Genomic DNA, 12,341 nt, shown 5'->3' with positions numbered 1-12,341 from the left:
CCAGGGAGTTCGTATATTTCCCATCACTTCCAAGTTCCAAGGGTGTCCATCCCCCCTTCCCATGTGGATGGCTGGTTAGTGAGGGATAAGGAATATCCTCTGAAAAGGTGGCACCAATCAGACAATACGAATGCCCATGGAGGAGTGGTACAACAGAAGCCATGCCAACATGAGGACCATAATTGAGAGGGCAAAAGTCCTCCTGAAATTGAAGTTCTATTGCCCGGGACCTGTCGAGAGGATCTTTTCAATATCCTCCAGAATGTAGGTCATTCATTGTGGTGGTGTGTTGTGTGCTGCACAATCAGGCTTCTCAGGGAGATGAAATGGAGGGTGAAAACTACGGTGTGACTTCCACAATCTGTTGAGGAAGCTTCCTGCACAGACTCTGAGGAAGAAGCTGCAAAACCACAAGGTCATCAGCAATGAGGCAGCTTTATGAGCCAGGCAGGACAGGGACACCTTGATTCAAAGGAGCTTCCGAAGTTAATATTCCACATCATTGGAAAGCTGCAGTTACGTTACCCTCCCGTACCCTCCTGGCACGGTCTTTCTCTTGTGTCTCTTTCCGAAATGAACAAGTATGCCCAATCTCCATTCAGCTTTGGGTTGAAGGAATCTTATCTTACTGGAAGCTCATGTGACATGGGATTACATTTTAAAACAGTGATGTGCGACAGCAAAATAAAACATGAGACAAGTAACAATGGTAAAGATCCCACCTGAGAGAACCCTTGTGTATTTCCAGTGATTTCATGATCTGCTTACCAGTGCTAAGTCTTGGTATTCTCCAGTCGCTGGCAGCTGATTTGGAGGCAGATTGCTGACTCTGATGCCTCTTTGGCCTGGATGACTTTGATGGCTGTCTTCTGGTCACTGGCAGTATGAAGACCCCGACTGGGTGAGAGAGTCCTTCACAATGGCAGGACACTCGGAGTCATTGTGGATTCCTCAGATGCAGAGGGGTGGAGGAGGTGCTTTCATCATCAGGAGCACCCTGAGAGGAGCCCCCAGATGCAGGGAGCTGCAGTTCCTCCGCCAACATAAGGCTTGCTGGAACTGCCCTGCTCACCATCGATGGACAAGCAGAGTCACTAGGTGCTTCACCCATCTCTCACATTGACAATTCCATAAAAATCGGCAACCTCTGCAGGGTTAAAGGTCAACGCGATGCTCATTCACTGCATGGACATCTCCCATTCTACACACCATGGCACCCAATCCCTCAGGAATCTCCGCAAGATCTCTATCTGCATTCCGCTGGACATCCAGCACTTGTCAACTAATGGACGCCTACAGAGGCTCCTTATCAGCCCAGGGTTCAGCACCATCCTGGTCTCAAACACTCCTCTGATTGTCAGAGGCCTGGAAACTCTTTATCTCTGACAGCCCCTGAGGTGACTGTGAAGTGCCTTCCCTTAGTGTGTGCAGCCATCTGGGCCAGAGTGCCCAAACCCGCCTGAGTGCTGTGTCAATGGAGGGGGAAAGTGAGGATGTGATGTCAGTGCATCTGACCGTTCCTCTTCCTCCGATGTTAACGGAGGGCCTTGTGGATCATTAGCTGTTCTTGAAGATGGTCCCTCTCTGATGGAGCAAATACAAGTGTTAGTATCTGTGAGCATTTGAGATTCAGGGTAGGTGAACTCAGCTCGATTCTGCAATTGGGCACCAGGGCTTATCAAAGATTTCCTTATGCAAAAACATGTAGAATAAATGGGTGTTGCCTGATCACTCATTGCTCTCTATTTCTGAGACCCTCCCCCAATCTAATTTGTGTCTATTTCACTCTTACCCTCCTCGGAAACCTCATACTCTCCTCCACAAGTGGATCTCGCTCCACGCTCGCACACAAGGTCCAAAATACCTTCCTCCATCGGAGTCAGCACCGCAAGATTTGGCAGTCCCTCATTCCTGGATTAAACAAGCCCACAAACTCTGCTGCATTATCTCCCAGCTATTTAAAATAGGATGAAGTTAACTCGATAACGACTGAATTCAGTGCTCATCCTGATAAATATTCCGCACAATTGTCAGAAAAACATTGAGGACTTTTTGAGAGAAGTCTCGAAATGATATTTTCCACGGATTGCAACGTTAACCCTTCAGAATTGTTAACTCCTTGGGGGTGAAATTGGTCTCGCCCAGTAGCGTGAAATGGAAGCTAGTGAATCGACAACTGCACCGGTTATTTTCCATTGACTTGAAAAATATTGCCAAGATTTTTAATTTCAAGCTAAGTACACGAGCTAAAACTTGAAGAATCACGAAGAAGTCTTTGAATGATCTTTTTGTGAACTTCAGCTGAAGGCACGGTGAGAAATCAGCTACCAAACCACCAAATCACTGATTTCATTCTACTGATTTAGACTAATTTCACCCCCTCAACTTAGTTTTATCTGATTATTTTTAAGTGAATCAGTCATTTGGAGTTGCAAAGGATTTGATGTCAACCAATCCTTCATCCTTTAAAGAAGTCTTGATAATGAACCATTGCATCACCATTGAATGCTGACGTGTCTGTGCTGAGGTTATGTGAAGGTGATTATTGAGTTTCTATGAATACCTTCTCTCCCCCGCAATGCAACCAGGCCACGTCATGTTAATAAACTCCCATGTGGACATGTTTCACCTCTTCTTGTACACTTGCAAGAAAAGAAAAGAGCCGACGCTTCGAGTCCAGATGACCCTTTGAAAAAGCTTTGACAAAGGGTCATCTGGACCCAAAACGTCAGCTCTTTTCTCTCCTTACAGATGCTGCCAGACCTGCTGAGATTTTCCAGCGTTTTCTCTTTTGGTTTCAGGTTCCAGCATCCGCAGTAATTTGCTTTTATTCTTGAACTGTTTTATAACTACAAAAAGTCTTAGATTGTCAATAAGTCCTTCAATAAAGCTTATTTTTTTCCTTCTATAAATTGTCTTCCAGCCTCAGGATGGGTACCGCATTGTCCAGCAGTTCCAGTTTATTGGTTGGCCATCATACCGGGATACACCAGTGTCAAAGCGCTCCTTTTTGAAATTGATCAGACGTCTGGAGAAATGGCAAGAAGAGTATGACGGGGGTGATGGTCGGACTGTGGTACACTGCTTGTGAGTGTTCACGTCATGCAGGTGTTAATACTTCCATTTAAATAAAAGATATCTTTCATAGTTACTAACACCAAGTGAACTCCATTATTGTTTTTTATCCTCTACCTCCTCTCACCCTCAATATTTTTGTACTTAGCCCCTCCCTTGCTTTCCCCCTCACCCTCCCCTGCCACCTTCCTCCCTCCAATCCTTTCTCTCCCCCCTGGTTTCATCTCCCTTTGCACTTTCCTCCACATGTCCAATCATTACTCTAACCCTGTTCGACCTGAATGCCACACTTGGTCATCATTCATCTGTGTGAAACCATAGAAACCCTACAATGCAGAAAGAGGCTATTCGGTCCATCGAGTCTGCACTTAAAACAATCCCACATGGCCCTATCCCTGTAACCCCACATATTTACCCCGCTAATCTCTCTAACCTACCCATCCCGGGAGACTAAGGGGCAATTTAGCATGGTAAAAAGTCTCAGGTTAAAGTTCAACAGGTTTATTTGGTAGCAAAAGCCACTAGCTTTCGGAGCGCTGCTCCTTCATCAGGTAAGTGGGAGTTCTGTTCACAAACAGGGCATATAAAGACACAAACTCAATTTACAAAATAATGGTTGGAATGTGAGTCTTCACAGGTAATCAAGTCTTAAAGGTACAGACAATGTGAGTGGAGAGAGCGTTAAGCACAGGTTAAAGAGATGTATATTGTCTCCAGCCAGGACAGTTAGTGAGATTTTGCAAGCCCAGGCAAGTCGTGGGGTTTACAGATAGTGTGACATGAGCCCAAGATCCTGGTTGAGGCCGTCCTCATGTGTGCAGAACTTGGCTATCAGTTTCTGCTCTGCGACTCTGCGTTGTCGTGTGTCATGAAGGCCGTCTTGGAGAACGCTTACCCGAAGATCAGAGGCCGAATGTCTGTGACCGCTGAAGTGTTCCCCAACAGGAAGAGAACACTCTTGCCTGGTGATTGTCGAGCGGTGTTCGTTCATCCGTTGTCATAGCGTCTGCATGGTCTCCCCAATGTACCATGCCTCGGGACATCCTTTCCTGCAGCGTATCAGGTAGACAACGTTGGCCGAGTTGCAAGTGTATGTACTGTGTGCCTGGTGGATGGTGTTCTCACATGGGATGGTGGCATCTGTGTCGATGATCCAGCAGGTCTTGCAGAGGTTGCTATGGCAGGGTTGTGTGGTGTCATGGTCACTGTTCTCCTGAAGGCTGGGTAGTTTGCTGCGGACAATGATCTGTTTGAAATTGTGCGGTTATTTGAAGGCAAGAAGTGGGGGTGTGGGGATGGCCTTGGTGAGATGTTCGTCTTCATCAATGACATGTTGAAGGCTCCGGAGAAGATGTTGTAGCTTCTCCGCTCTAGGGAATTTAGCATGGCCAATGCACCTAACCCGCACATCTTTGGACTGCGGGAGGAAATGGGAACACCCGGAGGAAACCCACGCAGACACGGGGAGAATGTGCAAACTCCACACAGACTGTGACCCAAGCCGGGAATCAAACCCAGGTCCCTGGAGCTGTGAGGCAGCAGTGCTAACCACTGTGTCACCATGCTGCCCCGTGGAAACCATGGAAGATCATCCAGTTTTTCTTTACCCAGGACATAAATCCAGGTGGTGGAACACTTGGCACAACCGACATGGAGTGTAAAGCTTTCCAAACACTAATTCCCCCCACCACCATCATATCTATGTATCATAAATCCTCCACTTCCCACACTACTCTCCATGAGACGAATATTTTGTACAGATTTTAAGTAGATTTGTGCATGGATTCTCTCAGCATTGAAGTGAAGTTGTACCATCACAGTTTTTATATAATTCTTACAACCCCAAGAGAGAGAAGAGCCTTTCATTCCTTCAATCTTTGTCGTTCTTATTTTAAACTTGTATTCCAAAATTAGATTTGAAAAAGAAATAATCTTATCCCGTTTCAAATGTATACAACAGCATTCAATGGTTCAGAATTTGCTGACCAATTTTGATCACAGGGTATACTGTCAGGTTAAGGGAACCCCCAACTCAAATGGATAAGATAACCACAACTTACTGAATGAATTAAATTGGTTTAAATTACCAAGTTACATTACAGGGTCCAGGGATAATGTCTTTATCACCTGCGTGCTAAAAATGCTTGTTCTTTTGTCTTTTAGCAATGGCGGCGGGCGAAGTGGAACATTTTGTGTAGTTCGCAGTATCTGTGAGATGATTCATCAACAGAATATAATAGATGTTTTTCACACAGTCAAAACTCTACGAAACAACAAATCCAACATGGTAGATACACTGGTAAGACTGAATATCTCTTGGTGTATTGGAATAATGCATGAGGACTTCTCTAAAGGTTTTAGTCTGGAAATTGCTGTTTACGTATTAGCCAATGAATGCTTAACTCTTTTCACTGATAGTCCCCTATCTACTGCTATAATTCTGGCATTAACCTAATTATTTTAATTGAGCAAAAACTCTGCTGAAAAATTAAAGTGGAAAATTGCCCAAGTATGTCCTATCCACAAAAAGCAGGACACGAGCCAATTATCACCCCATCAGACCACTCTCAATCATGAACAAATGCCATTGACAATGCTATCGAGTAGCACTTACTCACCTGTTCACCCATGTTCAGTTTGTGTCCTGCCAAGACTGTTCGGATCCAGACCTCATTAGAGCCTTTATCCAAACATGAACAAAACAGCTACGTTCTAGAGGCGAGGTAATGGTAACTATCCTTGATTTCAAGGCAGCATTTAATGAGTGTGGAATCAAGGAGCCCCAGTAAAATTGAAGTCAAGGGTCATCAAGGGGAAAACTCTGTAATAGTTGGAATCATACCCTGGCACAAAGGGAGATGGCTGTTTGCTTGAAACTGGTCATCTCAATCCCAGTACATTACTACAGAAGCTCCTCAAGGTAGTGTCCTGGGACCACCCATTCTCAACTGCTCCATCAAAGATCTTCCCTCCATCATAAAGTCAGAATGCAGGTGAGACAAAAGTCGGAAGTATTGTAAACAATGAGGGGAATAATGATAACTTTCTTGAGAACGTAGACAAATTGGTGGAATGGGCAGATAAATGGCAGATGAAATCGAATGCAGAGAAGTATAAAGTGATTTGTTTTGGTGGGAGGAATAAAGAGAGACAATAAAAAATAAAGAATAAGTTCTAAAGGGGTGTAGAAGCAGGTGAACCTGGGGTATGTGTGCATTAATCATTGAAGGTGGTTGGACAGGTTGGGAAAGTACTTCGTAAAACCTACTGGATCCTGGGCTTTGTAACAAGTTTAAAGTTTATTTATTAGTATCACAAGTAGGCTTACATTAACACTGCAATAAATCATAGAATAGAATCTCTACAGTATAGAAGGAGGCCATTTGGCCCATCGAATCTGCACCGACCATAATTCCACCCAGGCCCTATTCCTGTAACCCCACATATTTACCCTGTAAATCCCCATGACACTAGGTCAATTTAGCATGGCCAATCAACCTAACCCGCACATCTTTGGAAGTTACTGTGAAAATCCACTAGTTGCCACACTCCGGCGCCTGTTTGGGTACACTGAGGGAGAATTTAGCATGGCCAATGCACCTAACCAGCAGTGCTCACCACGGTGCCACCGTGCCACCAGGACACTGAGTACAAAAGCAAGGAAATTATGAAAAGCCTATATAAAATGCTGGTTTGACTTCAACTGGAGTATTGTGTCCAGCTCTGGGCCCCACACTTTCAGAAGGATGTGAAGATATTAGAGAGGGTACAGAAAATATTCAGGGGAATGGTTCCAGTGATGGGGAGCCTTAGTTATGTAGATAGATTGGAGAGGTTGGGGCTGTTCTCCTTTGAGGCTGTTCTCCTTTGGGAAGTTATGGCTGAGAGAAGATTTGACGAGGTGTTCAACCTGGACAGAGTTGATAGAGAGAAACTGTCCCTGAAAACAGAAGGATCTAATACCAGAGGACCTAGATTTAAGGTGATTGTCAGAAGAAGCGGTGGTGACATGAGGAAAAATCCTTTTTACGCAGTGAGTGGTTAGGATCTGGATTGCACTGCCTGAGATTGTGGTTGGGGACAGATTCAATCATGGCCTTCAAGATAGAATTAGGTCATTATGTGAAAGGAAATGAATTGTAAGGCTACAGGATAATGTGAGTGAGTGGGACTAGGTGATTTGCTCTTGCAGAGAGCCAGCATAGACACAATGCACCAAATGATCTCCTTTTGTGAGTGTAATCATTCTAAGAATCTAAGAGCAAAATTTTCCCGTCCCGCCCGCCACAGGAATCGTGACGGGCGGGACGGGGGCAGACCATGCAAAGGTCCGCTGACCTCGGGTGGGATCTTCCGACTTTGGGGCGAGCGCAGTCACAAAATACCACCCCATGATTCTATAAGTGGACATGTTTGTTCATGACTGTCTAATGTTCAGTTCTAATCACAACTCCTCAGATACTGAAGCAGTCTGTGCTTGCATGCAACTAATTATGGACAACATTGAGGCTTGTGCTGGTAAGTGTCAAGTTGTATTCACAACATGTATGAAGTATCAGGCAATAGCCACCTCCAGCAAGAGAGGGACTAATCACTTGCCATTGATGTTTAATAGCATTAGTCCCACCTTCAGCACTCTGTTCGCTACCATTGACCAAACTGTAATGGGACCAGCCATATAAATCCTGTGGTTACAAGGGATTGCGTAATCAACAGCAACTAACTAACCTCCGAACTCAACAAAGCCTATCCATCATCTACATAACTTAAGACAAAAGAAGACAAAGCAGCCTCCTTGATTGACAGTCTAATGTAGTGACAGTCACTACATTAAACATCCATTGGCTCCACAGATGATGCACCGTGGTTGCAGTGTGTACTATTTACAGAATGTGCCAAAGAAACTTGCCAAAGTTTTCTTCAACAGCACCTTCCAAACCCACAGCCTGTACCACCTAGAAAGAGCTGGGCTCTAGGTGCATTGGAACAGCATTATTTCTAAATTCCATCCAAGTCACACACTATTCTGATCTGGTAAGGAGTCTCACAACTCCAGGTTGAGGTCCAATAGGTTTATTTGGAATCACAAGCTTTCAGAGCGCTGTTGTGAGACTTCTTACTGTGCCCACTTCAATCCGACCCCAGCATCTCCACATCATTCCGATTTGGAAATACATTACTGTTCCTTCATCATTGCCGGGTCAAAATCCCGGAACTACCTACATAACAGCACTGTGGGTGTACCTATGTAAATTGCAGTGGTTCAAGAAAGCAGATCGCCACCACCTTTTTAAGGGTAATTAGGGATGGGCAATGAATGCTAGCCTTCCCAGCAATGCCCACATCCGTGACAAATAAAAGTATTAAGTATTCATTTGCTACTACAGCGCAATATTTTCTATTATCTTTGGCCAAGGATCAATCCATGTTAATTCACTATTATAATATCACAATATGGCATGAACAGAATTGGTTAATATTCATTCTCAGGATGCAGAAATGATAGGCAAAGCTAGCCCTTACAGTCCATCCCTTGTTGTCCTTGACAAGGTGTTAGAATCTCCACACAGTGCAGAAGGAGGCCATTTGGCCCATTGAGTCTGCACTGACAACAATCCCACCTATACCCTATCCCCATAACCCCACATGTTTACCTCACTAATCCCTCTCACCTACACATTCTGAGTCACTAAGGGGCAATTCAGCATGGCCAATGCACCTAACCTGCACATCTTTGGACTGTGTTGTTAGCATTCTTCTTGAATTGCTGCTGTCTGTCCAGTGCAAGTCAAGATGTTATGAGATTTGGAGGTGCTCGTGCTTGCTGCCTTTGTCCTTCGATGTATTGGAGGGCAGTTTTGGCTGGTGCGGCTAAAGAAGCATTGGTGACTCATTGCAATGCATCCTGCATATAATACGTACTGCAGCCACAGTACGTTGGTGATGTTTTAACCAATTGAATCAGGTGCCAATCAGGAAAATTGGTTTGTCCTGGCTAGTGTTGAGCTTCATGAGTGTTGTTACAAATGCACCCATCCAGAAAAATGGAGGGAATTCCATCACACTCTTGATTGTGCATTCTAGGAGACAGAATGGTTTTATGGAGTCAGGACGAGAGCCACACCTGACACCCAATCACTGCATTTGTAGGGAGGATTTTGTGGTTGGCAGGTTTTCCTGCCCCACCACCGATAAAGCCATGATGTGGAGATGCTGCCATTGGACTGGGGTGGGCACAGTAAGAAGTCTCACAACACCAGGTTAAAGTGCAGCAGGTTTATTTGAAATCACGAGCTTTCGGAGCGCTGCTCCTTCATCAGGTGACTCACCTGATGAAGGAGCAGCGCTCCGAAAGCTCGTGATTTAAAACAAACCTGGTGGACTTTAACCTGGTGTTATGAGACTTCTTACTGTGCCCACCGATAAAGTCAGTGAAGAATGCATCCTGGTTGATGTTGGCTACCGCAAAGCCACTTGATGCTCTGTGCAACATGAATTGGGTGGAGGTGAGATTTCCATTGCTCACTCAGGAGGAAGTCCCAACTCAGAGAGTGCTGCCAGTCAATCAGCGCCACCGGTAATAGTGGCCACAAGTGAGTCTGAACCTAGTTTTGCGTGTTTAAGCGCTGGGAGCCCAAGAGAAAGTTAAGTGGGATTGGGATTGGAGGGGTTGGGGTGTTGTGTAGAGAGAAGCTACAATAGTGGGGAGAGAGGATTGGGTTGGCCTCACCCGCTCTCCCTAAAATGTCTGACAAGTCGGCCAAGGTGAGCAGGTACATGGTGGGAAGGTCACCCAGTAAATTTTACAGGCATCGCCCCCAGCAAACCTGATGGAGAGTGCCTCTAAAATTGTGTTCTATATGGCTGGTCCAGTTCATGGTTAATGGTGACCCTACAGGATCTTGATGGGGAACTCAGTGACCTGAATGGCATTGAATGCTATGGGCAAGACAGTTTAGTGATTTCTCCTTGGAGTTGGTCATTCTCTGGCACTTGTCTAATGTGAATATTACTTGCTGCTGATTAACACAGTCCTGGATATATTTTTTTCAGTCTTGCTCATTGTGGGCGCAGACTGAATCATTTTCTGCAGAGTTACAAACAAAGCAGAACATTATACAATCCTCAGTGAAGAGCCCCACTGATCATATTATGAAGTTGAGGTTATTTTGTAGGCAGCTGAAGGTAGGTGAGCCTCGTATGACAACCCAAGGAGAAATCCCTGCAGAGCATTTGTGGGACTGAGAGGATCGACCTCTAACAAATGTAACAATCTTCCTTTGTACCTGACGTGATTGCAGCCAATGATGAGGTTTCCTCCAAATCCCTATTGTCTTCAGTTTGGGATATTTATCAGTGCTATTAATCATGTGAAAGGTGCATAATTTATAGGCTGTGTGTCTTTTTTCCTCTTCTAGGAACAATACAAATTCTGCTATGATGTGGCGCTGGAGTATTTGAATTCATTTTGAACTTTTGCAATGAGAAGATTCGTTGTGGTGGCACAGTGATAATTTTATCAACAAAAGAAATCTTCATATCCTGTATCAAAAAAAACACGTGCACCTGGAAAATATTTGCATAAATTTGTGTTTTCGAGGATCGTGTTGACACCAGAGAGGAAAGCAAGCAGAAACTCTGTACTAATCACACACATTATCCACAAGAACTACCTGGGTTGGCCATGGGTCAAAGCGTTGGACAACTCCATTGTCGGAAGTAAATTGGTATCATTGGCTTGGATGGGGATTTTGTCAGCTGTTCATTTTGTCAATTGTCCTTGTATATTACATTCCACTGTGCATAAATTGTTTGCATCACAGTACTAATAAACGCTATCTTAAATCTATTATTTGCAACATTTCATTAAGCATTTTTAAACAATTGAGATTAGAAATGCTAAAGAAAATGCGGCAATAATATCCCTGTTGGCTATTGATTTCCTGTTCATTTTGATGTTCCCATATCCACAGCTTCCATTCAAATGGTACAGTTTGGGAGCGCAAGTTGTTTGGTGAGAATAAGGGTTTAAAACATCAATGCAACCTTCAAAGAGCCCACAGTCACATTTCCAACAACTCTTCAGGTATCTAACCTTTAAACAAAGGAGCAACTTTTAGTTACATGTGATGGAGTCAGCTGAATATGTACCTTTCACAATAATATTAAGGTTTAAAGAAGATGTACGAGGCAAGTTTTTTTTTTACACAGACGGTGATGGGTGCCTGGAACTCGTTGCCCGGGGAAATAGTGGAAGCAGATACGATAGTGACTTTTAAGGGGCATCTTGACAAATACATGAACAGGATGGGAATAGAGGTCCCCGGAAGGGTAGGGGGTTTTAGTTCAGTTGGGCATCATGGTTGGTGCAAGCTTGGAGGGCCAGAGGGCCTGTTCCTGTGCTGTAATTTTCTTTGTTTCAATATTCCAAGCTTTGTTAAAAAAGAGAGTGATACAGAGAAAGATAAATTGTGTGGATGCTGGAAACCTGAAACTAGAACAAGAGCTGGTTAAAAAGCACAGCATCTGAAAGAGAAGAATACGTTTACAATTTTTGATGTGGCCCTTCATTAGGAATAGGAGTTCTGATGATGAACATTCTTACCCTAAGGTGAACCCATTGTTGACCGTTTTTCAGATTTTGCAGTGGGTATTTCCAGCATTGCCTACTTTAATTTTAAGGAGATTCATTTCATCTGAGGCACTGTTTTCGATTCATTGGTTAATACCGTTGCAGTAAACTGTCTGCTATTCTAACACATTCATTAATCTGCAAAAAGATAAAATAAACAGATTAGAACGACTGCATTGAAATAGCCCGGACAGAAATTTAACAAAAATGCATTGGCCAGAGCATCGATAATAACGCAGAGAAAATTAAACTGGGTATTTTATGCGTTCGCTCTGATTTATGGAGCAATCAGTAAGATGCATTAGATCAGAAGGTTGTAGTACCTGAGGGCTTTGTAAAGGTGGTTTGCTGTATTTTGGTGTGATTTAGTCAGTTTCATCAAAGCTCATTGTTACTGACAGAAAGCAAGACTGTAGCATAAACCAAGTACATCTCTTGTCGCAGCATCATTCTCATACTTCTGCAAAACTTTATAAACTGTTTGTTAACTTACAATTCTTGTAGATGACATGAACTCCTTAAACACATATTTGTAAGAGAGGAACAAAAATTGAGTTAAACCAAGTCCTTAAACTTTAGAAGGACTTTCGAAGTTCTACCTCCTGTAAGGTTTTTGGGTTGTCCGTTCAATAGC

General features: G+C 43.8%; 1 protein-coding gene across 2 annotated transcripts in view; it reads left to right on the top strand.

The window, feature by feature from the left end:
- Positions 1-10,922, top strand: part of ptprt (protein tyrosine phosphatase receptor type T) — a 999,403-nt gene extending 988,481 nt beyond the window's left edge. For both annotated transcript variants that reach the window (XM_078236146.1, XM_078236147.1), the window contains 3 exons: positions 2,924-3,087; positions 5,239-5,374; positions 10,494-10,922. In XM_078236146.1, coding sequence (XP_078092272.1) covers positions 2,924-3,087; positions 5,239-5,374; positions 10,494-10,547 — 354 coding nt within the window. In that variant the 3' untranslated portion in view covers positions 10,548-10,922. The remainder of the gene's footprint in view (positions 1-2,923; positions 3,088-5,238; positions 5,375-10,493) is intronic.
- Positions 10,923-12,341: the final 1,419 nt, after the last annotated feature.

The sequence above is a fragment of the Mustelus asterias genome, chromosome 20 (assembly GCF_964213995.1).
Source record: "Mustelus asterias chromosome 20, sMusAst1.hap1.1, whole genome shotgun sequence".
In the NCBI taxonomy this organism is placed as follows: Eukaryota; Metazoa; Chordata; class Chondrichthyes; order Carcharhiniformes; family Triakidae; genus Mustelus; species Mustelus asterias.
The sequence above is the reverse complement of the archived record's forward strand: the minus strand, read 5'-3'. Positions and strand labels throughout refer to the sequence as shown.